This window comes from Rana temporaria, chromosome 2 (assembly GCF_905171775.1).
Source record: "Rana temporaria chromosome 2, aRanTem1.1, whole genome shotgun sequence".
NCBI classification, from domain to species: Eukaryota; Metazoa; Chordata; class Amphibia; order Anura; family Ranidae; genus Rana; species Rana temporaria.
The window spans coordinates 135,503,883-135,528,632 of NC_053490.1; the positions used below are offsets into that span (position 1 = coordinate 135,503,883).

The 24,750-nt window shown below is 41.8% G+C and overlaps 1 protein-coding gene across 3 annotated transcripts in view; it reads right to left on the reverse strand.

Moving 5' to 3' along the window:
- SPATS2 (spermatogenesis associated serine rich 2) overlaps positions 1-24,750 on the reverse strand; it is a 136,906-nt gene that overhangs the window by 10,940 nt on the left and 101,216 nt on the right. For all 3 annotated transcript variants that reach the window (XM_040341151.1, XM_040341152.1, XM_040341154.1), the window contains 6 exons: positions 21,790-21,898; positions 18,594-18,643; positions 16,430-16,691; positions 14,998-15,198; positions 10,361-10,496; positions 121-179 (listed from right to left, as the gene is read on the reverse strand). In XM_040341151.1, coding sequence (XP_040197085.1) covers positions 121-179; positions 10,361-10,496; positions 14,998-15,198; positions 16,430-16,691; positions 18,594-18,643; positions 21,790-21,898 — 817 coding nt within the window. The remainder of the gene's footprint in view (positions 1-120; positions 180-10,360; positions 10,497-14,997; positions 15,199-16,429; positions 16,692-18,593; positions 18,644-21,789; positions 21,899-24,750) is intronic.

Genomic DNA, 24,750 nt, shown 5'->3' on the forward strand with positions numbered 1-24,750 from the left:
CCTGTGCTGGATGAAAAACATTTTACTGACCCGATTTCCATGGATTGCAATTCAATACTCAAAACATACAGATTATTTTATCACACAATCACTTTTAAAGCCCAATTCATAATTACTTACTTGCTTCAGCTTTCACTTTGTCCATTTCTGCTAAAAGTGCCACTTCTCTGTCCATGAGGCTAAAAAAAACAAAAAAACAAAGAACACTTTCACACTTGAGAAAAAAATAAACAAAAGTGCCAGCAGGTGGCAGCAGACAACAACATTGCTAAGCCTATAGTTGGTTGGAAAGGCACTTCACTAGTAAACTCAAATTTACTACATGAAGAGCGCAAGACCCGGTTCACACTGGGGCGACTCGTCAGGCGACACAGCCGCCTGACAAGTCGCGTCCCATTGTAGTGAATGGAACCGTTCTAATAAGAGCGACGCAAGTCGCTCCGACTTAGAAAAAGGTTCCTGTACTACTTTGGAGGCGATTCGGGGCGACTTGCATTGACTTCAATACTGAAGTCATTTTGCAAGTTGCCTCTCAAGACGCCTTGAGATTGCCTTGCCGAATCGCCTCCAAAGTCGGGTCGCCTGTGTGTGAACCGGCTCTTAAGGTGTGTGCATTTATTTTGTTTAGGGAAATATATACACAATTCTGAATTTCAATATTTGCCCATTTCTTGTGATCAAATGGAGCACTGCACCCCTTTAACAATCGTTTACCACATTAATCTTATTTTCTTTCTTATTGTGGAAAAATAGGCTGTTTACTGAGAGCTGAACGGTTACAGAAGTCAGTTTTTATTTATGTAAATATTAGATTTTCCCTCACTTTCACTCCACAGAAAAAAAATAAAAAAATAAATAAAAGGAGGTATACAGCAATAAAAAAAAAAAAAAAAAAAAAAAGAAGGAGGTATACAGCAATAAAAAAAAAAAAAAAAATTGGCAGAATAACCCTTTTTCAGTCTACTAAAAACAAGTTTCTTTGTATTCCTGTGTAAGATTTCCAATCAATTCCTGGGGTGAAACAGTATGTGATGGGAAATCTCTGCCTTATCGAAAAATAAAAGTATTTTGTTGGAGTTGGACTTTGATGCAAATGATAAACACACACTTGGTACAAAAGTACTTTAAAAGGTAGTCATCCTCATCCTTTCTTTACTACTTGGCAAGTCATTGACCTTATATACACACCCGATTTTCACATGCTCCCTTAAGATAAATGACTTAACTAGAAGTCAAGCAAGAACAGGGATTTAAGAAAAAAAAAAAAAAAAAAAATCAGCAAAATGGTAGCTAAAGTATGCAGATTCCATCATTATCTGCAGTGCAAATAAATCAGAATGCTGCAAAAAAAAATGTTCTCAAAAAAGTGTATTACCAGGTGACTTGGGTCCCTTGCAGATAAGGCAGACTGCGCCAAGCACATCCACCTGCTCAGTGAGGGATCTGTCTGCCAATCCCTGCTGAGCAGGCGGATGAGAAGTCTGTGTCCGCTCCACTATGCACAGCGGGCATGGACACAGCCGTTCTTCTCTATGGGGTGGCCTGATGGAAACGGACTGCCTGTCCCTTTCCATTCAGACTGGGATCCGATCCAATCCACTGGACGGATGGGGAACAGATCCCCATCCATCTGATTTTATTGGCATCCATTGCTCTTATTAACATATTTCAAATCTTTACCAAAACTCCACAGCTAGTTTACAATAAAGACAGCTGCCACCTGTACCTAATATCCAGAAATAACAGTAAGTTTTGATACTTTGCTCCATTCACACCTAGGCGTTTTTACGCCTGAAGCACTACGCTCACAAACGCCAGAGGGATGAAATAACATTATTTGCTATGGTGACTGTTCACACCTGAACGCCGAACGCCCAAACGCCTGTCGCGCGAAGCTCAAACAAGTCCCGGACCTTTTTTTGTTGCGCGTACCGTGCGGTTTGGGCGTATTTGAGCGTTTCCATTTCCCATAGAAAGTAATGGAAACGCTCGATTCAAGCAACTTGCGCGACAACGGGCGTTTGCTACGGGCGTTTCGTCGCTTTAATCAATAGAACCTGTCGCCCAGGCAGAAGATTAAAAAAATCTACCAACATAGCAACAAGTGATGAAAAGATGATAATTTTTCCTATTGGCTAAAATAAAAAACGTCGAAGTACAAAAACGTCGGACAACGCTGTATGCAAACGCGCAAATAAGCATGAATACGCGCGACAAAACGCCGGGAAAAAACCGCCGACGCTCAGGTGTGACCGACGCTCAGGTGTGAATGCAGCCTTAGGCCTCTTTCACACGGAGCAGACCGTTTTTGTGTCCGCTCTGTGTGTGGCTGTCGGCTCAGCGGGGATCATCCGTAATCCCCGCTGAGCTGTCGGCGGACAGGGCGGTCCCTGCACACTGTGCAGAGACCGCCCTGTCTCTCCTCCGCTCTCCCCTATGGGGAATCGGATGAATACGGACCGTCTGTCCGTATTCATCCGATCCGCCGGACGGAAGAAAAATAGGGTTTTCTTCCGTCCGAAAAACCGGATCCTGACGGACGCGGTTCTTTGCGGACGTTAGCGGATGCATCATCCGCCAACGTCTGCAATCCCATAGGGATCCATTACAAGTCCGTAAACGGACGAACGGTCCGCTCATGTGAAAGGGGCCCTAGCCAAAAGTGCTATAAAAATATATTTCACTCGGTGAGCATTTGAACTTGTACATTTCCTATGGATACATCCATTATTATTGGTTGCACTAGTCCTCAGAGAATATTGCATGTAATGATCTTTGGGGCACTGACTCGCAGCAGTCATACAAAATTGGAAATTGTATAAAAACAAAAACAGCAATAAATAAACATGCTTGGATTTCCTACTCGAGTGATAGCCTTTATATTAACATTCTATAACAATAAAACATACACCAACAGCCCACATTAAAACGTAATGGGTTATACAAAAGGGTGTTTTATTTTTTATCTGTTTGAAAACAATTTGATACATGACAAAGGATTCTGGGAGCACTATGATTAGCTAAGAGACAGCACAGCAGTAACCATTTCCTTCCAGGCAGAATCTCGCTCACAGAAAATTTGGACTGAACCATTTGATAAGAAATGAAGCACTGCTAGGCATCAAATCATATTCCTCTATAGTGTGTACTTGTCTCAATTAAGAGCACCAAGTGCCATTTCTGTCCGCTGCTTCGTTCCTCTGCCATCAGCACTAGTCACTTCTGGAGAGTCCCTGGAGAGCGGAGACACTCCTGCACATTGCTGGATTGCAATGGAGCTCAGGTGAGTATTGGGGAGCTGCACACAGGTTTTTTTTACCCTCATGCAGAATGCATGAAGGTAAAAAACCTTCAGCTTTAAGAACCACTTTAATCATCATGTATGTCACCAGGGAAAGGGAAATACAAACAAGTTGACTTGCAGGAATAATATAAAAACAAACTTTTTAAATGAAAAATTTAGGGAGGTAGACAGACTCATTTGGTATTACATGTCCCATTTCTTGATCAGCTTTAAAGCAAACTGATTGTGCTCATCTTAGCAGTCATTTACAGACAAACTCTGTCTATGAAACAAGCACGCAATCTTTAGAAACAGCAATATACAAGGACATTAACCCATGATTATCAATCAGGTTTCAGTGGACTAAAGTTAAAACAGTAAAAGGTTAATTCTGATTTGCGAACAAAGGTCACACTACTACTTGCCTTAAATTTCTGAGCAAGCCTATAGATGGCATGCGTGTAATATCAGTTTGAAGGTCCTAAAACGCAACGCATTCATGAAATTCTTACTAAAGCTTTGTTGTAGCAAAAACCTTTTATGTCAATCCAATTGGTGGTTTAAAGTTCTTAGCTCAAGAATATGTTAATGTATTTGTAAACCCTTACATGAAGTGACTGGCCTCAGGTGATACACAGATGAAACAAATCCTCCTACATAAGTTGTACCTAATTATCTGCGGTCCTCTCTCATCTATAGCCCTTTAAAGTCCAGATGTCAAAGCTTGTCAAGTTGTCAGGAAAAAAGGGGAGCCGAGTGCTGAAAAAAACGCAGAGCTCACAGAGCGGATTGGAGGGAAGGGACAGGAACAGGGATGAAGACGTTAATCAGTTGGGGATCCCTCCCGTCGCTTTTTTTCCTCTTGGAGTCAGTAAAACTTGTCAGAAGTGATTCTTGCTGATAGTAGAGGAATGAGGCAGCAGACAGAAATGACACTTTGTGCTCTTAATTGAGGCAAATACTCGCTATAGAGGGATATGCTTTGTTCATATTTCATGTCTGAATCTAACAACCACTTTAATTACTGGAGGAGGGCTCAGTAGCAAGTACTTAAACCTGCAGTTGTAACACAGAAAGAAGCAGAGGGCATAGAAATAGAATTTAAAGAGCCAGTCCACCCAAAATGGTTTCAGTTTTTGTGAACAATTGAGAGTTAAAAACCATCAAATGATTTCTTACAGTTTGGGGGCCCTGATGCCAAGATCTCTATGCTTGACTTCCTGGGTCTGCCCCCTGCTATGACCATCATGCCAGATTCCCTCTCTCAATGTTATTCTATATTTTGAGGCATGCAAATGGAGGATTTAGAACAGGGATCTCCAAACTTTCTAAACAAAGGGCCATTTTACGGTCTTTCAGACTTTAGGGGGGCCAGACTGTGGTAAGTGGGAATAGAAAAGAATCTAGCACAGTCGGAGGAGAAATATTTCCCCCCATGGGAGGAATATTGCCCCATTGTTGGTGTCAGTGGGAGTAGTAGTATTTCATTGGAGAAATTAGGCTCAATTGTTGGCGTCAGTGAAAGTAATAGTGCTTCTTCGTTTGTGTCAGTGGAAGGAAAAGTGCACCAAGGGCCTGATAAAGGCAAACAAAGGGCCGCATCACATCCAGCCCACAGTTTGGAGAACACAGATTCATGACATTGATAGAGGAGAGGAAACACGGGAAGCTCCATAGGAACCAAGTTGGGACTCAAATGAATCACATGTTGGAAGTCAGACAGCCTCAGCTCACCATGCTCCACCTTTACCAAAACAGGTTGAGGTAATGACACTTTTATGCTATATTACACTGGCTGTATCACTACAGGTATCTCAAGACTACATACTTTATCACTGGGACAAAAAGTGATGGAAAATCTCCCCAGTGGAAGGCTGGACCACAAAAAACAATAAAAATTCCATCTTTCTATTCTTACAGAAAAACGTTGTCCCCTATTGGCTATGGGGCTAAAATGCTTTAAAACCGAACTTTACCCACAACAACTGGATAAAACAAAATAATGTTCTTTAAGACCCCTTTCACACTGAAGCGGTTTTACAGCGTTTTAGCGTTAAAAATAGCGCTATTAAAATGCTCATAAAACGCTCTACATGCATCTCAATGGACCCTTTCACACAGAGTCCTGCAAGCAGCATCTTTGGTGCAGCTTTTGGGCGCTGAAAAAAACCGCTCCAAAAACGCCCCTCTCTATTGAAATGAAAGCGCTGTAAAAACGCCTTGCCCTTTCACACTGAGGCACTGCAAAAACACCCTAAAACATTAGGGTCTTAGAGGTGCTTTACCAGCACATTGGGATTGCAAATGAGGCTTCGCTCGAAAAACGCTTGAAATTCGAGCGGTTTTTCGAGCGTTAAACGCCCCAGTGTGAAAGGGGCCTAACAAGGAACATGCATTGCATATTACCAATTTTTCTACGATCATTAGGGTGTGCTGTAAATTGCCTCTAGTGTTGCTCCTGCTTATGCTTGCTAGAGGCTACCAATTTGCTGAAGCCCAGAGTCTCTGAACAGCAGTAAACCATAACATCGATTTAAAAAAAAAAAAGTTACATTCCTGGAATGCCAGGCTTGCCAACTGTCACATTTGTGTGTGACCTCAACTAAACTGTCAAACCACCAAATGGCTGGTGTCATAACAGATCACATGTGCAGCACCATGGCAGTTGCAGATCAAACTGAAGCAGCTTCCTTGGCTGTAAAGGATAGGAAGGATCAATTCTGCTTTGAGGCCGTCAGCAGATCGTTCTCTACAAATTCATCAGTGCCTAAAAACATAGAGCAACCGAGCATAAGCGGTGCAGGGTTAGACTGTCCATTATTGGATTTTAAACAGTACAGGCACTTATTTTGAAAGCTTTACATAGCTATACCTGCAAAAGGGGCCAGACTGATTGACTAAAGTTCCACTTTAAGCATTATTGCCTTACAAAAAAAAATGTCCATGAGAAGAAAAAATAAAATAAAATTAAACTGGCTTTGAAAATGCTAGATGTTCCACTGTCATGCTGACCTTTGAATGTCAATTCTATAAGCCAGAACTTTGGATATTTATACTGTTTTTATATTTATGCCTTTGACATAGAATGGATTTAGACCAGGAGGTAGAGCATAAAAGCCTGGGCAAGTACATATTTTTTTTTCTTTTTTCTAAGTGACTTTTAAACTGCTGGTAGGAACCTAGTATTGGGATAGCTCTATTACAGCATTCAATTTTTCACACAAAAAAAAAAAAAAAATACGTATTTGAACATTTGCTGCTTTTGTATAAAGAGCAAGACAACTCCCTGCCTTATATAAAAATAAAAAAACAAACAAAAAAAAACTGCCCTGAAGCTGGAGTAAAAGTCCGTCCCTGTATATTTATTGAAGGAGTTTCCAGCTGGCTGAGAGCCAAAGCAGCCGAGAGTTTCTTTTTCTCCACTATACGGAACCAAGCTTCCTGGTTCACACTCCGTGTGCACGCAACTCCGGGAAAGAAACCGCTTAGGTGCTGAAGCATCTGGCAACACAAACAGTCACTGACGTCTATACTCTGCATGCAAGTAAAAAACAAATAAGCCAACACTGACATTTAACTAAACCTTTCTGCTTTAAAGAAACAGTATGTAACATACACCTATAAAGTTACAGCCAATGATAACTGTTAAAAACATTCCTCATACTTCCTCATACATCTTGTATGAGGTAAACATAGGTGTGCGCAGCCTTTTGCATTATGGTGTGCACCCCAAAGCCCAAACACACACTACCGATAACGCACAATGTTCATTCAGAAAGGGAAGGGGCTGGTAATTTACATATTTACTGGTCCCTTCCCCACTCCCTAAAACATCCCAGCAGCAACAGCCTATAAGAGAGGAGGAAATCTGTAGGGGGAATCTGTGCTGCACAGGGCGATTAGGGTTTGCTTGGCCACACCTGGCACACGCTGTGCGCACGCCTATCTATGGGGGTAAACGATAAAAAGCTTAGCCTATGATGCAGAGGGAGTTTTCTTGACATGGTCCTGCAACTTAACCTGCTTTAATTTAAATTGATGAGAGCAGAGAGTGGTCACAAGGCACAGTTTGAAGAGAATCACTTAAAAATAAATTGCTCCAAACATGGAATTTTAAAATGAGATAAAGCCGGCCATACGTTTTTTAAATAAAATAACTGACCCGATTTCCCCACCCACACATTCAAGGTGGATGGGAGAATTCTCCCTGCTGTGTCTTTGTATTCTGCAGCAGGCAGACTTCCCCATCATCAGAATACACTGATCAGCGCTGCAGCCTACTGCCTGCAGCACAGATCGAGCCAAAAGACGACAGGGTGGTTAAACAGAAGTTCAAATGAGACAAATTAAGAGACAGAATTCTGAATAACTGGTATACAAGTTAGAAGCAAATCTAAATCTCTTCTAAAAACAAAGATCTACATCTCAGTGGACTTACTTTATTTGAAGAACTAAGCCTAAAAGATAAGAACTCCCATTTAAAGTACCACTGGTTGCCTTCTGAAAGCTCCTGGTATTCCAAACTTATAATTGTTCCAAAATATTACTATAGGATATATGCATAATGAGTGCGTGAGGTTTTTGTGCAAGATTTCACTGAACAGCAACCATTGATTTTGATTGCTCTTTGCATTTCTGTTATTGAAATTTTTTAGGAATATACATGTGCACATTATGGAATTTTTATTTCATCATTATCACACCAACAGAAAAATGCCACGAACCCTCACAATATTGATGTAGACATGCTGCATATACAGTACTTAATCGGAATAAAAAAGATGCAGTAATCTAGACTGTGGCTCTTTGGCACAAAGCAGAGGGCTGGCACCCTTCACCCTGCCACCCCCCTTCCCCCGAGCACCAATCAAGAGTGCTCTTACAGCCCAAGAAGCAATGTAGTGCACTGGCTGTTGGTAATGTTGGGTCTGCTGCTTTGTGTGAGTGCACCACCAGCCAACGCTTCAGATTCTTTCCGCACAGGGTATTTTAACCCTTGCTGCAGCACTTAAATCAGATCTTCTTTTACCCTTTATTTATTGATGTACAGCAGCGGTCCTCAAACTACGGCCTGTGGGCCACATATAGCCCACCAAGGCGATTTACCCGGCCCGCGGCACGGACTGTCCCTTTCATAAGATTGCAGCACTCCCCCTCCCCTCTGCTACAGGTCCAGACAAAGGGCGGGACTTTTCGAGTTAAGAAGTGGGTAATTGGTTACTAGGCAATCAATCTCCTGCCTTTGACTTGAAAAGTCCTGCGCTTTGTCCGATCCTGTCAGGCTTCACGTCTTGTGTGAATAAGGTAGAGGAGGGGGGAGTGCTGCGGAGGGGAAGTGCTGTGATCTTATGGAAGGGGCAGCAATATCGCTGAAGGGATCTGGGGACTATATGATATTGGGGGGGGGGGGAAATCTGTGATGGGGGGCTTTGTAATGGGGGAGTCTGTGGTGGGAGCTATCTGTGATGGGGGCTCTGTGATGGAGAGGAGTCTGATGGGGGGGGGGGTCTTTCATGGAGAGGAGTCTGATGGGGGGGGGGGGGATCTGTGATGGGGAGTCTGTGATGAAGGGATTTTGTGCACTACAAAAAAAATATGTGCAGTGTGAAAAGGTATTTGTTTATATTTTTTTCGAACCATAGTCCGGCCCCCCAACAGTCTGAGGGACCGTGAACTGGCCCCTCGTTTAAAAAGTTTGAGGACCCCCGATGTACAGTATATGCAGCCTGGATGCATTGCAGTACTAGAGTATTAGGGTTCAACTGGGCTTTAATATTATCCAGCTTGTGCAGTGTCAGAATTTTCCATTATCCAGCTTGTGCAGTGTCAGAATTTTCTAGATTAAGAATGGTGAAAAAAGAATGTGAAATAGTTAAAAGTACTGTACCAAGAGATTAGAGAGGCGGTCACCAGCAACTTCTCCTAAAAATGATATCTGCCTGGCTATCATGTGCATTTAATGGATTCAATACTTTAAGGCACGGACCTGAACCATATTGACTGAGAATGAAATATCTTAAAAAGTAAAGCGGTATTAGCACAGCAGCTATAAATGACAGGACAGAGCCGGGTTTGTCACAGGATTATGTTCAGCCTAGCATGTTTGTCAGTGAGGCAGGGTTATCATGGGTCATAAAAATACTCCCTTGCACAATGCAGGACTGGCGTGGCAAGTATGTGCCATAAAGGTGCTGAAGAAACGAAACAGCCCAAGGCCATATTTCCTGACAGTTCACGGCATGAAACGAAACAGAGGGATACGCATCGCTGACAGCAGGGTAGGTAACTTTGTGTTACATAAGTGAATTTACAGGAGAATTACAGTACACCGTAAATTGTAAACATGCTCATAAAAGAGAACCACTCGCTCATAGCAGTATATCCATGAAGTGGTTATTCTTATAATTCTTACAAGGAAAAATGATGATATTCTTATAATATTTTATAAGATAGTGGATAGAAAGGATTTGAGCACATGCTCTGCATTAGCCATTTTACACCATGGCATGATTTAGTGCATTTCACTTAATACAAGGAATTAATTTAACACAATTTGCTGTGGAAGCAAGTGGTTATATTCCATCGGAGGCACCATCTGCAGGGAATTTTTCAGTTTTTTCCTGCAGGCTTCCTCCGATTTCTCTAGTTTCTTCATACCAATCCAAAACCATATTGGTAGATAAATGGTAACCACCCAGAGCTGTTGCAACACTGCGTATAGGTGTGCCAAGTACATTAGACTAATGAACCAGAAAAAAATAAATAAAAATTAAACATTCCTAGGTACTCTGTATATCACAGGGTAACACACTAGTCTTACAGATACAACCGGCCCTTTGAGGGCAACCATAATGCTAATGCGGCCTGCGATTAAAAATGTTTCGACCCCCCTGGTTTAATATGGCCATGCTTTATATAAATAAAAAGCCAATGCCCTTTATAAGGCCAAGGAGGAAAAATAATTAATAAACAATCTATGTATATAAAATATAATCATTCGGATGTCAAGGGTTGCCACAGCAGTCTTGTGATACAAGGAAGATAATGCCATTAGATATAAAATCAGCAAAAGCTTACCAGCTCTGCAGTTCTTGAAAAACCTGCTTCATTTTCTTGATAGAGCTGTCCATTTCTTCCTTTACTACTATGCGATAACGTGCCAAGGACACCGAGCATCGCTGTAAGTCTTTAACAGATTTCTCAATGTTGGCACCTGAAAAATACAAATGTCTTAAACATTGGCCATTTACAGACAGGACAGCTTACCTAAAATAGTTTTTTTTGTCCGATTGTGAACCGGTATGTGTAAATATGAAGCATTATGTATACCATTCACAACTTCTGGGAACTGTCAAATCATTTGAGATTCTGTTCAGCCAATTTTGTAATTCACAATCTCCAGCTACATTTCATAGTCAGAAAGGGGACACCATATTTTATAGAGATCACCAACTCAGCTGGGTCATCTCACTACTTATCAAGCCACAGGGCATCAATCAGACAGAAGTACACTAATGAAGTTATCCTTGTCCTTCAGTAAGCATGTTTTTAACCAACAGAACTGTATTACAAAAGTAGAGCCCAACTGGCTGACATTTTGACCTTCCTCAGAGTTATTCTGTGCAGAAGATTAATACACAGGATATTCAGGGTACTTATACCAGATCCGTTTAAAACTCCTTTTTCTAATTTTAAGCAATACAGCAATGGTGTTCATTTTTAAAAATACCAATTATCTTTTACATAAATACATTTTCTTTCTGACATTTGCAGTGAAAGTACCTTCCTAGAGAAATACATATACCTTGTTCAGGCAGGCTATTAGAAATTCTGGGCCAGATTCACGTAGAATCGCGGTGGCGTAACGTATCGTAGATACGTTACACCGCCGCAAGTTTTCATCGCAAGTGCCTGATTCACAAAGCACTTGCATGAAAACTTACGTCGGCGGCCTCCGGCGTAAGCCCGCGTAATTCAAAGGGGCGTGTGCCATTTAAATTAGGCGCGCTCCCGCGCCGGACCTACTGCGCATGCTCCGTTTTGAAATTCCCGCCGTGCTTTGCGCGAAGTGACGTAATTTTTTCGAACGGCGACGTGCGTAGCGTACTTTCGTATTCCCGGACGTCTTGCGCAAGAACAAACATTTTTCAAATTTCGACGCGGGAACGACGGCCATACTTTATACAGCACATACGTGGGCTGTGTAAAGTTAGGGCAGCTAAAACGACGACTAACTTTGCGACGGGAAACTAGACTAGCAGCGACGTAGCGAACGCGAAAAACCGTTGTGGATCGCCGTAACTACTAATTTGCATACCTGACGCTGGTTTACGACGCAAACTCCCCCCAGCGGCAGCCGAGGTATTGCATCCTAAGATCCGACAGTGTAATTCAATTACACCTGTCGGATCTTAGGGCTAACTATGCGTAACTGATTCTATGAATCAGTCGCATAGTTAGGAAGACCCTAAAACAGAGATACGACGGCGTATCAGGAGATACGCCGGCGTATCAGGAGATACGCCGTCGTATCTCTTTTGTGAATCTGGGCCTCTAATCCTAATAGACAGGCTATGCTTCCTTCTGTTGGCTTAAGCTTTGCATTAACGGATCAAAATTCAGACCGTACAGCTTGGATTGGCTAAATTTCAGACGGTGTGGCCCTCCCTGTTAGACAGAAGTCGATCATTAAATCAACTTCCGTTGAATGAACACGCTGGAAAACCTTTGTTGCTCAGTGGCTGCAGCCAATCAGCTGTGTATTCTGACAGCAGAATTTGTCCTACAATTGTGCCGTTTGAAATGCACAGTTTTATGTACAAGGACTGTGGCATGTGTGTGCCATGTATACAGCGAGTTATTTAACCATGACCCTTTATCACCATCACACCGGGTAACTGGGTACTCTAAGCAGTATCTGAAGTGGAGATCTATAACTTTTCCCCCTCTTTTTTTATTGATAAAATGTGTTCCCCTTTTAAAAGCACCCACAAATAGCATGCATTTGGGCCACATGGGTTGTCCTTTGTGCCTCCCTCCCTGAGAAATTTTTGAACACCAGAAACAGATTTTCTAAACTCTAGTCTAGCATCATGGTTAATATTTAGTATCTTTAGTGTTCTCCTGGGCAGGCAGATGCTCTTATGACTGGACAATACATTGATGTACTGGACTGTTATAATCTTTTTTGCAAATAAAAAAATACATTAAACGTAAAATACAGTTTTCATAATCATTGTACAGATGTGTATGCTATATCATAGGAATGCCTATTCGTTAAAAGCACTATAGCGGTTTAAATCTAAATACAAGCAGTGAAGTTACAATATTCTTACAAAAACGACTTCTCTAATTTGAATAGTTTGTCAAATGCAACCAGGACAGTGTATTAAAAATGGAGGAGGTGGTGTCAGCTGTTCAAATGAACGCCACTACAAGTTACAATAATGTTGCATTCAAACAGCCTGGACCAGGTGAACTAGGATGACAAAAAAAAAAAAAGGGTTCTGGCTCCAACCAAGGCAAATAAAGAGTTTCCAATTAACTCACATTTTCCAAGCATTCGTTAGGGTCAGAGGTGGGTGCAGAGGCCTTGCGTAAGTTACTGACACAATAAGACCAGTTAATGAGTAGTTCAAATGTGGTTTAAAGAAGAAGCTTTGCCAACTTGATCTAAACGTAATACAGCTAGAAATAATCATGCCTCCTTCCCTTCTGCCCACGACATCTGAAAAGCACAGTGATCCACAATAGATCTTTGGACTTTAAGTAATAGACAATTTAAAAAGTGTAAGTATGATACAAAGTCAGGAAAGGAGAGCTTGTTTTAAAATGTAAACGGGTCCGTAAATAAAACACTAAAAGGAAATACTGCTCCCCTTTCTCACCTCTTACAACTCAGACCTTGGTGACACCATCTTTGTTAAAGCATCATCAGGAGGCAGAAGCAACGTACAGTGTAAACCAGCAACACTGTCAAAGGGAACATTACAATCCAGAAAAAAAAACTGTGCCGAAAAAAGTTCTTGCACAAAGCTCAGCTATAAAACTTTTTTTTGCTGATCTTGCTGACTCCTATTACTTCACCTGTTCCCCCCCCCCCCCCCCCACTACTTGAGCAAGCTGTAAGATAAAAAATGACAGTGCTAGAACAAGCAATGGCTTTGGATCTCCTTCCACAGCAGTGTAATTGTATATGGACTTTATATTAATTTGTATTATTTGTGATATTTTAATTATTGATCACAGTACTTATTAGCGTTGCACTAGACAGGAGAAAAGCGGTGAATAAAAATGTCTAAGGTGGCAAATAATCTTTTCTTTTTAGAAACATCTATATTAGAGGTCGACCGATATATCGGCCGATATTTGGTCGTTTTTATGAAATCAGCATCGGCCGATTGTGAAAAAATCGTCCGATTCGCGGCTATAACAATAAACGGTCCGCATGGCCGCCTGCCCTGCAGTACTGACCAGTGCTCCTGCAGCGTGTATTCCTAAATCCTCAAACCCGCACGGCAACTTTAGAATGGAAGGAGAGATTTCACTGGCATCGCATTGTACCGCCCCGCCCCCTTCCTCGGCGTGCTGTATTAGATAAACAATCATTTGCCCATTACAAGCATCGGCCGCCTGACTTGCAGTAGAGGCATCAATGATGCCTTGGCTATCCTTTCAGGCAACTGTATACTCAACGTTGATACATCCACCTACCACTTGTTTTTGGAATTTGAATTTTTTTACTCATTGGTGTGATCTATTGATTCACTTAGTGTCACTAGTTTCGAGACACCAGGTTCTCACACAGACTTTATATTAATTTGTATTATTTGTGATATTTTAATTATTGATCACAGTACTTATTAGCGCTGCACTTTTGTTTCGCCAAAAACAAGGGTCAAAGGACCAAAAACTCAGAGTGCTGCTGCAAGAACCAGCCAAAAGATGCATCCACAGATGACTGGATGTCCACCTGGTAGAACTTGGAAAAGGTATGTACAGAAGACCAGGTGGTGGTTTTGCAAAGCTGAGCAACAGAGACTTGATGTCAGAGTGCCCAGGAAACTCCTACTGACCTGATGGAGTGAGCACATATCCTGTCTTATCTGTCTATGTCGCTGGCTTATATAAAAGGGTCCAGGCTTTACCCTTCATTGTAGGCATACCACGGAGGGGTCTACAGGGTATATGGGTTCCATAGCAATGGACCATAACCCTGGCCCTATACAATACCCTGCGGCCAACTACACGCATTGTACCAGGTGAGCTTCCAAGCAGGACAAAGTGCCCAAAGCAACATTACAGGGCACAGTGAAGGGTCCGGGTATGGCTCCTAAAGTTCTACAGAGGTTGCACTGACCTGGATGCCCTGCTTCTTTTATGTATTAGAAGAGAGTGAAAAGTTGATTGAAGAATTTGAAGTAAAATGGTAAACTAGTTAAGCCAAGAGTGATTTCTTGGTATAGAAGAGGTCCATCATCTCTGGACACTAGGCAAAAACCGAGGACTCATGGAGTAGGGCAGAATTATAGTGGGACATCCAGGGGGTGTGAACGTAACAACTTTGCCAGTGTTCAATCCCCTGAAAGTATCAGCATATAACCCAGTGTCTATGAATGTCCTTTAGCGTCCGATTAAGATAAAAAAAGTTATGTAACCCATAGAATAATTACATTGCTACAAGAAATGACAGTTTATACATTCTGAAATCTTACCAAGCTTTTTAGACCCTGTGGATAGGTAGGAATCATCTGTGACAGATGAAGCAAATGAATGAGAACTTGAAACACTTCCAGAGCGGACTTTATTAGAATGCCTGTGGTCAGTCGGTACGCTTTTATGATGGGAATTTTGAGGAAGGTGGGAAGCTGTCAACTTCAGCTCTAAGTCTGGACGGCCATTGTGGAATGTGGACCCTTTAGAAAGAAAATAAACAAAACATTCTTTAGACATATTATATTGAAATATGTATAATGTACTGCAGACAATGAGGTAAGGTAAAAAGTTAATGAATGAAAAATATTTCCATCATGCAAAATGCACCATTCTTTATCAACAATCCTCCAATTTAACACACGGTCTGTTCCATTGGCCAAAAAGGGTGTGCAGACATGAGTCAGAATTCCTGATTTGCATGCTTGACAACCAGGCAATTAAAAAGAACTTGCAAGCTACAGATATTCAAGTATCTACATATCCTTAACAAGCAGTAATTGGGCTCTAAAACAATTCCTCATCGACCTCTGTGTCTACAGCCATTGTGGAACAATTCATGCTCCTAGTTCACAGCAGAACTCTTGGAAGCTCAGCTCACTCTGCTCTCCCAATAGTTTTGTTGTCAGCCTTCCAACATAAACAGAGCAAATGCTCTGAAAGGTCAAAATGTGGGTGAAGTAAGCTGAGCTGCTACTAAAAGCCAAATTAAACAATGTCAGTGCATCTGATGTGAACAACTTTCAGGATGAACTGCAGTACAGTGCCTTTTAAGCCAATGGGGTCAGAAAGGGCTTGTTTTAAAAGGATAATCTCACTCTCAAATAAATGCACTTTTCTGCAGGTAAAGAAATGTACATTGTTTTTTTTTTCTTCTCAGGAGCCTGTAGAGCATTGCACACGCAGACTCTCAGTAAAGCGATCTGCTCGTACTTCCCATACAGACAGTTACTGGGAAGCAGGAAGAATCAAAACTAAAAAGTGTTTATCAGCACTCTCGAAGTTCATTGAGAACTAAAAGCTGCAATGGCAGACTGTACTAGTAGTTCATGCATTCACAGAACTGCGACCTACTAAACCCAGGACCATGCCTGCACTATATCCGGTCTCCCACAGAACATGCAATAGTTTTAGTAAATATAAACTGCAAAATACCTTCTCATCAGCAGTATATAGCAGTATTTTGACTTCTATATGTCCGGTTGAGCACTGGTTAAAGTGTATGTAAACCCTCTATATACCCAGTGAAGTGAACAGCCTCAGATAATACACAGAGATGAAACAAATCCCCCTACAAAAGTATTACATGTATATCTGCCGTCTTCATCTTTATATACAGTTTAGAAAGTGCACATCCTGTTAGAATTTTCATTTCCCGATTCACCCGTGGGTGTGGATTCAAGACAACAGGAGAACAGTTTGCTTTTCTCTCACCTGGGTGGTCAGATACATCAGGTGTAGTAGGTTCAGAGTCCTCCAATTCTCTAGCATCTAAAGAAAGTGTATCTAAGCCCTCACTGAGGGAATCCACTGACTCTGTGTCATTAGTGGTGCCATTGACATGATAGCCATTCAGTCCACCTTTATCCGAGGGTGCAGTACTTTGTTCCCCTTCTGTAGGTGCGGATTTCACAGCATCTGGTGTACTGCTAGGAGGTGCAGCTTCTGTTTTTGTCTTGGGCTTCTTCTTCTTGTTCTAAGAGATCAATAAGGAACATATTGGCCATCTTAAACCAGTCTGAATTAAAAATGCACCCAATAAAAACATTTTAACGTTTTTTTTTTGGTCTATAAAGACAGGAGAAAAGCTGTGAATAAAAATGTCTAAGGTGGCAAATAATCTTTTCTTTTTAGAAACATCTATATTATATACATCTTAAAAGGGGGTTGTAAAAGGTACAATCCCCCCCCCCCCCCTAAATAGCTTCCTTTACCTTAGTGCAGTGCTCCTTCACTTACCTCATCCTTCCATTTTGCTTTTAAATGTCCTTCTTTCTTCTGAGAAATCCTCACTTCCTGTTCTTCTGTCTGTATCTACACACAGTAATGCAAGGCTTTCTCCATGGTGTGGAGTGTTGTGCTCGCCCCCTCCCTTGGACTACAGGAGAGTCAGGATGCTCTCTATGTTGCAGATAGAGAAAGGAGCTGTGTGTTAGTGGGCGTCCTGTCTCTCCTGTAGTCCAAGGGAGGGGGCGAGCCTGACACTCCACACCAGGGAGAAAGCCTTGCATTATGGAGTGTAGTTACAGACAGAAGAACAGGAAGTGAGGATTTCTCAGAAGAAATAAGGACATTTAAAAGCAAAAAACTGGAAGGATGAGGTAAGTGAAGGAGAACTGCACTAAGGTAAAGGAAGCTATTTAGGCACAAAATTGTACCTTTACAACCCCTTTAAGCTGGATACACATACAATTTTTGTTGTTTAATTTCCTTTAGATTTACCTTCAACTAGGTAGTGCCAGGGCCTGCCTGACTGCATGAAATTTAAAAAAGTGTTTAGGTTTGATCTTATATTGTATGGTTTTGGTAAATCTAAAGGAAAGTTGTACATAAATTGCATAGTGTGTAGCCAGCTTTAGATCAAAAATCGAAATCTGACTTTGTTTGGACAACAAAGTGGTCCTTCAAAGCTTGTCCATCTACACTAAAGCTATTTTTAAAGGAATGTGGTACGATTCAGACTACAATATCCTTCAAAATATTAAAACTACCGAATTACTGCAGACTTCATTTGTAAAAAGGCAGTACAAATATCCAAAGCCGCGTATAAGCCATTTATTATAGGATTGTGGGCTGCTTATGTTATTTAGAAGACCTAGCATAGAAAAGACAAGCATTAGGCTCTGTTCACAATTAGTGCTGTGACCTGCGTTTTACTGCGCTGGAAGAACACAGGTCACCGCTAGGACACAATGGGGTTTATTTACTAGAGCTGTAGAGTGCAAAATCAGGCTCACTTCTGCAAAGAAGCCAATCAGCTTCCAGGTTTTAGTGCTAAAGCTTTATAGAACAAGCTGAGGTTAGAAGCGGATTGGTTTCTATGCAGAAGTGAGTCTGATTTTTCACTTTCCAGCTTTAGTAAATAAACTTCAAGTGTCCTATTCACATTGAAACGCACCTTGGAGCTGCGATAAAATGCAGACATGCATTTTGTGCACTTCAAATAAAGGTTCTAAATATATATATATATATATATGTATGTATATGTATGAAAAAGGAGGGGGGGGGGGCTGCAGGATGCACATCACACTGTCCCCTACCACTGGCTCACTGCAGTCGGAATGGACAGTTGCCAGACACTAAACTGCTGGGGATTAATGTGAGACAGCTGTCTTGCTGTGTAAACAGGCCTTTAGTCCTCGTTCACATTGAATGCGGCTCGGAAAGCGCACAATTTCAAATCCACATGTCAGTGCGACTTCAGGTGAGGCTGTGAAGACAGCTGTGTGACTTTGTGCACAGGTGTCTATGCAAGTCGCACCCAAAATTGCCAAAAGTAGTGCAGGAACTACTTTAAATCGATATGGCACCACAAAGTCCTTTATCAATTCTAAATTCAGCTCTCATTTCAATTCAATTATACGAAGATGCAGTTTACCTTTTTCTTGCCAAGCACAGTCCACTCCTTTAAGACCTCAACAGCGTTTCCTAGGGTAACAAAAAAGAAGAAGGGAGAAAAAAGGTATTTTAGGAGGATAATATCATTTGGGTATTACATTTGCAGCACAAAAAAAAAAAAAGACCAAAATCTATGCACAATGATGTGGACAGGCAAACATTTAAAAATATTTTTAACCACTTAAGCCCCGGACCTTTAGGCAGCTTAATGCCCAGGCCAGGTTTTGCGATTCGGCACTGCGTCGCTTTAACAGACAATTGCGCGGTCGTGAGATGTGGCTCCCAAACAAAATTGGCGTCCTTTTTTCCCCACAAATAGAGCTTTCTTTTGGTGGTATTTGATCACCTCTGCGGTTTTTATTTTTTGCGCTATAAACAAAAATAGAGCGACAATTTTGAAAAAAATTCAATATTTTTTACTTTTTGCTATAATAAATACCCCCCAAAAACATATAAACATGTTTTTTTTCCTCAGTTTAGGCCGATACGTATTCTTCTACCTATTTTTGGTAAAAAAAATAAAATCGCAATAGGCGTTTATCGATTGGTTTGCGCAACATTTATAGCGTTTACAGAATAGGGGATAGTTTTATTGCATTTTTATTAATTATTTTTTTTTTACTACTAATGGCGGCGATCAGCGATTTTTTTTTTCGTGACTGCGACATTATGGCGGACACTTCGGACAATTTTGACACATTTTTGGGACTATTGTAATTTTCACAGCAAAAAATGCATTTAAATTGCATGGTTTATTGTGAAAATGACAGTTGCAGTTTGGGAGTTAACCACAGGTGGCGCTGTAGGAGTTAGGGTTCACTTAGTGTGTGTTTACAACTGTAGGGGGGTGTGGCTGTAGGACTGACGTCATCGATGGAGTCTCCCTACATAAGGGATCACTCGATCGATGCAGCGCCATAGTGAAGCACGGGGAAGCCGTGTTTACATACGGCTCTCCCCGTTCTTCAGCTCCGGGGAGAGATCGCGACGGAGAGGCTATAAACGAATAGCCTCGCCGTCATCCCGGATAGCTCCCCGCGGGAATCCGACCGCCGCATGTAGCGGGGGGTGGGGGGTCCCGATCGGACCCCCCACCCGCTAGAAGGCAAGGCAAGGCCCATGTGCCTGTACGTGCCATTCTGTGGACGTACATTTACATGCGGCGGTTGGGAAGTGGTTAAACTCTTACACCAGATACCATAGAAACCCCATTTCAACTTTTTGGGCTAGCTCAAGCTAAAACTAGTGCATTTAGGAAAAATGTAGGCATGCTGTATTTTAAAGTGAAGCTAAACATTCCCATTATTTTCAGACATGGAAGCTGCCATCTTAGCCTCTATCTGATCTGCAACTGCCATGATGCTTCACATGTGATCAGTTATGACACCAGCCATTTGATGGCTTGACAGTTTGGTTTTAGGCACAAGCAAATGTCATAGTTGGCATTCCTGGCATGCCAGGAATGTAACAATTTTATATTTTACACCGCTTTAATATTGTGCAACACAAAAGCACAAAACACCAGATGGACAGAAATACAATTCCGTTGCTGCTGTAGTGCTGTAGTAATCAGGTTTGGAAAAGAGTAAAATTAGCAGGCACATGGATCTCATGAGACCTTGTAGTAAGGTAATGTGGTGAGGACTTACTCTGATTCTACAGGGCACTAAGAGAGGGCACAAAACTTGGTAAGAGCACAGATCTATTGTTGGGGTGTTTGTTCACAGATCACATGCTAGGAAATTTGCTTGCATTTTCCCAATAGAACCCTCACTTTCAATACACACACACAAATTCTTGTTATTAATGCACACCATTGGGAACAAGCCCCAAGCGAATTCAAACTGTATCAGCATAGCATGTCATGAGCAAAAACTAATCTGCTGTGAACACATATTAAAGCAACTCTGATCTTCTGGGATCATTATGTATTCTCGGCAATGACACAGTGGCTCTAAAGGCTGAATTGTTTTACCTTCATGCATTCTATACATGAAGATATAAAACCTTCAGCATGTAGCTCGTTCCGAAAGCCCCCCCCCCCCCCCCATACTTGCCAAAGCCCAATCACGTTCCAGCGTGAGCCATGGCTGTCAATCACAGCAAGTGAGGCATGAGCAGGGGGTTTTGGCGCGAGCACTTGTGGCTTGCTATGGGGGCACTGGGAAAAAGGCAGTGCCAGGAAGAGAAGGATCGGGGCTGTTCTGTGAAAAACTATTGCACAGCGCAGGTAAGCATGTTTGTTATTATTGATAAAATAAAAATCACTTTAAAGGCAGGGTTCGACAAAACCCGGGTGCCAGGTCCCAATTGCGACTACAATTAGCGACCTGGCACGGCACAGCTGGGGTATCCGGTGTCTCTGTGCGCCCCCCATCGCGAAGGGCCGCCATGGCAAGGCTGCGGCTTTGCGGCCTTCTGCAGGCCTATGGTTTCTTCTGTGACCTGGCGCCATCTTGTGGTGGCTGTTGGTATGACAAGACAACCAGCAATACTAATGGAGCTTGCCCTGGTCTGTTTTCACTGCCATCTCCTTCCCTCTAATTAGAACCCCCAAACATTATATATATTTTTTATTCTAACACCCTAGAGAACAAAATTGCGGTCGTTGCAATACTTTCTGTCACACCGTATTTGCGCAGAGGTCTTACAGGCGCACTTTTTTGGGGACATTTTTTATTTTTTTTTTAATTATAAGACACCAGTAACGTTAGCCCAATTTTTTTATATATTGTGAAAGATAACGTTATGCCGAGTAAAATTGATACCAAACAATGTCATGCTTCATAATTGCGTCCGCTCGTGGAATGGCGACAAACTTTTAACCTTTAAAACCTCCATAGGCGACGTTTAAAAAATTCTATAGGTTGCATGTTTTGAGTTACAGAGAAGGTCTAGAATTATTGCTCTCGCTCTACCAATCGCGGCAATACCTCACGTGTGGCTTGAACACCGCTTTCATATGCGGGCACTACCCACAAATGCATACACTTCTGCGCGCGCAAGCTCGGCAAGGATGGGACATGTCCTTGGCTTTAAACTTTAACTGGCACCTAGATTCCAAGCAAAATTTGTCAAGCCCTGCTTTAAGGCATCTTCAAAAAATAGGACATTGGCTGTTTTTGTGGTGAGAATCCAGATTACCACACACTATGGGAATAGGTTCTGAAACTAACCTTCCATGAATGCCTGCACCGTCCTGTCCACGCAGTTATCAAAGTGCTGTAGTACCAGGATGATCTCATTGTTACTCTTGTTTGGAACAATGGCACGAACTGCATGGATCTGAAATAATAAAATCATTTAAATAATGTAAACCAATGAAAATAATCATTCAAAAAACATTACATATGCTACAGTAAAATAATGTATCTTTATTTTAACATACAAAATTACTATACATAATCATTCACAATTCAATCTCACTCTATTCATTACTCAATTTTTTATATTAGAGGTTAGTGCTCTTAATATTGTGTACATATATATTTTTGTGTAATGGGGTAGTTGGTGAGGCTGGGTGTGTCAAACAGAAGACAACTGGGCAGGGCTGACAACGCTGCTTGGAATTTTAGGGCAGCAGGGGTACCATTAACTCAAAGCATCAGAGGAGAAGCTTGGGAAACAAACATATTTCTTTGGTTTTGACTAAAATCAGACATCAAAAGGTATCGGTTACATAATCAGAAGCTCCTTGATGATCAGTTTTTTTTTCTTCATGTAACATTTAAAAACTGTTTAGGATCAACACATGCATATTTTTACCTGGTACTTGGGGCAAATGTAATTGCAACTTATGAAAAGATTGAATAATTTAGATTTGGGCCCCTTTCACACTGGGGCGTTTTTTGAGCGTTTTTCAAGCGAAGCCTCATCTGCAATCCCAATGTGCTGGTAAAGCACCACTAAGACCAACGTTTTAGGGCGTTTTTGCAGTGCCTCAGTGTGAAAGGGCAAGGTGTTTTTACAGCGCGTTCAATTAATTTCAATGGAGAGGGGCGTTTTTGTAGTGTTTTTTTCAGCGCCCAAAAGCTGCTCCAAAGATGCTGCTTGCAGGACTCAGTGTGAAAGGGTCTATTGAGATGCATGGAGAGCGTTTTATGAGCATTTTAAGAGCGCTATTTTTAACGCTAAAACGCTGCAAAAACGCTTCAGTGTGAGAGTTGTCATATAGTGAAAAAAAGCTATACACTCCAACATTTTAGAAATGCCTGATCACTGGTCAGCTTATAGATTTTTTTTTTCTCAGATTCTGATAGACACCACCTATCTTAAGTCAAGTTTTTTTAGCCGGCAATACACAAATGGAAATTTGGCCAGTTCAGCAGGGACCAGCCTAATTTCGATCCATGTATGGGCAAGAAAGGTTGTACAGAAGTCAATGGGCTGGATTCAGTAAGCAATTGCGTCTGCGTAACAATAGTTACGCAGCGCAATTGCTTAGTTGCGCCGGCGTAACGACTTTTCTGTATTCAGAAAGCTCGTTACGCCGACTGCAGCCTAAGATATGACTGGCATAAGGCTCTTATGCCGTCGTATCGTAGGCTGCATTCTTACGATGGCCGCTAGGTGGCATTCCCGTAGTGGTCAGCGTAGAGTATGCAAATTGCATACTAACGCCGATTCACAACCGTACGCGCGCCCTACGTACGCAGTTTACGTTCGTCGGGTTCCGCATAAAGCAGGGGCAGCCAATGCTAAGTATACCCGTCGTTCCCGCGTCGCGATGTTTGAAAATTACGTTGTTTGCGTAAGTGAATCGTGAATGGCGCTGGACGCCATTTACGTTCACGTTGAAGCAAATGACGTCCTTGCGACGTCATTTGCCGCAATGCACGTCAGGAAAGTTTCCCGACGGAGCATGCGCACTACGTTCGGCGCGGGAACGCGCCTAATTTAAATGATCCACGCCCCCTACGGGATCATTTAAATTACGCGCCCTTGCGCCGGGCAGTTTTAAGGAGCGCCCGCGCAAATTACGTAGCTACTGCTTTATGAATGAAGCGTAGCGCAGGTAATTTACGGAGGCGCAACGTTAAAACGGTACGCTGCGCCTCCGTAAGAGGGCGCAATTCCTACCTGAATCCAGCCCACTATACCAATCAATTTCTGTACAACCGCATTGGCAGCAATGTTGATGGCAGTTCCCCCACTGTCAGAATACAATAGCTCAGCAGGGAAGATTCCTCCAATCACGTCAGTTTTCTTCATTCACTCTGCTGGTTGAAAAAAAAAAAAAAAAAAAAAGGACTGATGTATGCCCAGCCTTTAGAAAAAAGGTCTGAAGACACTTATTCATAATCACAGCCAAGCATGTCAGAAGGTGGTCAGGACTGGCAGTCTATACCGTTCTCTCATGTCAACCTGTAAGCACTAGTCTTGAGAGGAGTGTGTCCTGCAATCTTTCGGAACATCAGTGTTCAACCTCCGATATCTTTCCCTATCCATTCACTCTCTGTGTGAACAGCATCTGGTCACCCCAGCCACAAGTAACCGGCCACATGAAGGAGGCAAACCGTTTGTACAGATGTACCCTAGCAAAACAAACTAATCGGACAGTCAAGTGGTGAATAATTATCTTTTTAAACTACTAAACTTTTCTCTGACCCTTGACAAAATAATTATGCCTCTAATATCCCTTTTATGACCCAGCATAATCATATGTTATGTTCTCTCCAGTAGCAAGATGACATCACATAAATTCCAGACATTTCACGGTCGCTTTTGAATTCTTTACGTAAATTACAGAAAATGCAGCTGAATGGCTGAAATTTTGTGAGAGGCGACACCAAAGAGATGTTTAAATGCAGAATGATAAGCTGGTGGGGTGAAGGAACCCATCGGTATTAAATGAAATATCAGGTTTGATTTAAAAAAAAAGAAAAAAAAAAGTGCAAAGTGGATTCGCCTTTAGTAAATCAACCCCAACGCCCTCTTGGAGAGGGTGGGGGTTTGCCCCTCTTATGTGACCTGGAACTCCAGTCTCCAGGTTACCTGGTGACTACAAAAGGGTACATTTTGAATATTTATATTCAATATTTTTATATTTATCTAGCTAAAAATAAATGTTAGAATTATTATTATTTGCATAAAATATATCACCGGTAAATTAAACTAAACATTAGTACTAGCTCATC